Genomic DNA, 1,674 nt, shown 5'->3' on the forward strand with positions numbered 1-1,674 from the left:
CTCTTCTCTTCTCTTCTCTTCTCTTCTCTTCTCTTCTCTTCTCTTCTTTCTCTTCTCTTCTCCTCTCCCTCCTCTCCCAGATCAGGGTGAGGGTCATTGAGGCCCGGCAGCTCCCTGGGGTCAACATCAGGCCCGTGGTGAAGGTGACAGCTGCTGGGCAGACCAAGAGGACCAGGATACGCAAAGGCAACAGCCCCTTCTTTGATGAGGTGAGTGGGGGTCTCTGCTGTGCCTGGGGGTGTCAGGAGAGGCTTGGGAGGGTTACGGGTTGGGATCCCAGGGATGCAAACCAGAGGCTGGGATGTGGCCACGGGAACTGCAACGGGAGAGAAGCTCAAGGCAGCAGCTGGGAGCCCTTCAACAGCAGGTCCAGCTTCCCATGTCTATGTGCAAGGCTCATCTTCATCACCTCCCTGAGGTGGCTCCTGTCCCAGAGCCACCAGTGGCCCGTCCTGGGCAGGGGTGGGCAGAGCAGCTGGGTGTGCTGGACGGACACGCTCAGACAACTTGTCCCCAGCCCTGTCCCCGACACGGCTGCTCCAACCCTGCTGTTTGGGATGTCCTCAAACCCTGATACACCTGCCACCCTGTGCTTTATTTGGGGCCCCCCAGAAGAGCTGGTCTGGGTGGGCTTTCGTGAGCCAGCCCAGCTCAAGCCAACTGGGGCACGTTGTTCATTGGGGTGCACAGAAGTCACCTGGTGGAGCCCCTTGGGGAGGCTGCTCCTGTTAATGGGGTCGGATCCTTCTGGATGGGAGGGGAAGAGGCTCCAGCCTGTGGAGCAGGGGGTGTGGGAGAGGCTGGGAGGTGGGGCTGTCCCCTGCCTTGCCCCCTCACCCCTCTTCCCTACAGACCTTCTTCTTCAACGTCTTCGAGTCGCCAGCCGAGCTGTTCGACGCGCCCGTCTTCATCCAGGTGGGCACATCTCACTCCTGCCCCCGTCCCCCTCCCCGTGGCACCCGGGGGAAACATCCCCCTGGGCTGTTTGGGGGCAGGATTTGAGGCTGGTTGTACTGGTTTCCCTGACTTTCCTCCCCCAGGTGGTGGATTCTCGGTCCTTCCGGACGGACTCGCTGCTCGGGGAGTTCCGGGTAAGGTCACCCCCTCCCTGCCCTGCTCTTCCCCCTGCTCCCCAGGGGATGGGCACTGATGCTGCTTCTCATTCCACAGATGGACGTTGAGGCCATTTACTCAGAGCCAAGTGAGTCCAGCGGGTGGTTGGGGTCTGGGCCAGGGTCACCTCCTGGGGGGAGGTTGCTCTGGGAAACCCTTTTTTTTTTAGGCCAAAAGTAGGAAATACACCCCCCTCCCCCCCTCAGCTTTCCCCAAAATAGGAACCCAGATGTGTCCCTTTATCCATCACCACCCCCCATCTCTCCCCCTTTCCCCAAACATGAGTCCTTGAGGCTTTCAAATCATCATTTGTTGTTTTTTTTCCCTTTATCTTCAGCCCTGCTCGTTATTTTGTCTTTTATTTTATCTCAAAGATAATTTTATCATAAAGATAAAGACCTCTGCAGAGAAAAGCTTGGTCATTTTAGCTGGAAAGAGTTAAGACCCACAAAGCAAATGTCCTGATAATGTGCTTTAGGTTCAGGTCAGTCCTGAAGTGGTTGGGCAGTTGGCCAACTGAGTCCTGGAGTCATAGAGTCATGGGATGGTTTGGGTTGGAAG

The 1,674-nt window shown here is 57.0% G+C and overlaps 1 protein-coding gene across 1 annotated transcript in view; it reads left to right on the plus strand.

Annotated features, from left to right (window-relative positions):
- DYSF (dysferlin) overlaps positions 1-1,674 on the plus strand; it is a 109,488-nt gene that overhangs the window by 15,678 nt on the left and 92,136 nt on the right. The window contains 4 exon segments of the mRNA XM_009999467.1: positions 81-209; positions 853-915; positions 1,041-1,091; positions 1,171-1,201. Of these exon segments, the coding sequence (XP_009997769.1) occupies positions 81-209; positions 853-915; positions 1,041-1,091; positions 1,171-1,201 (274 nt within the window).

This window comes from Chaetura pelagica, unplaced genomic scaffold (genome assembly GCF_000747805.2).
Source record: "Chaetura pelagica isolate M959 unplaced genomic scaffold, ChaPel_1.0 scaffold305, whole genome shotgun sequence".
In the NCBI taxonomy this organism is placed as follows: Eukaryota; Metazoa; Chordata; class Aves; order Apodiformes; family Apodidae; genus Chaetura; species Chaetura pelagica.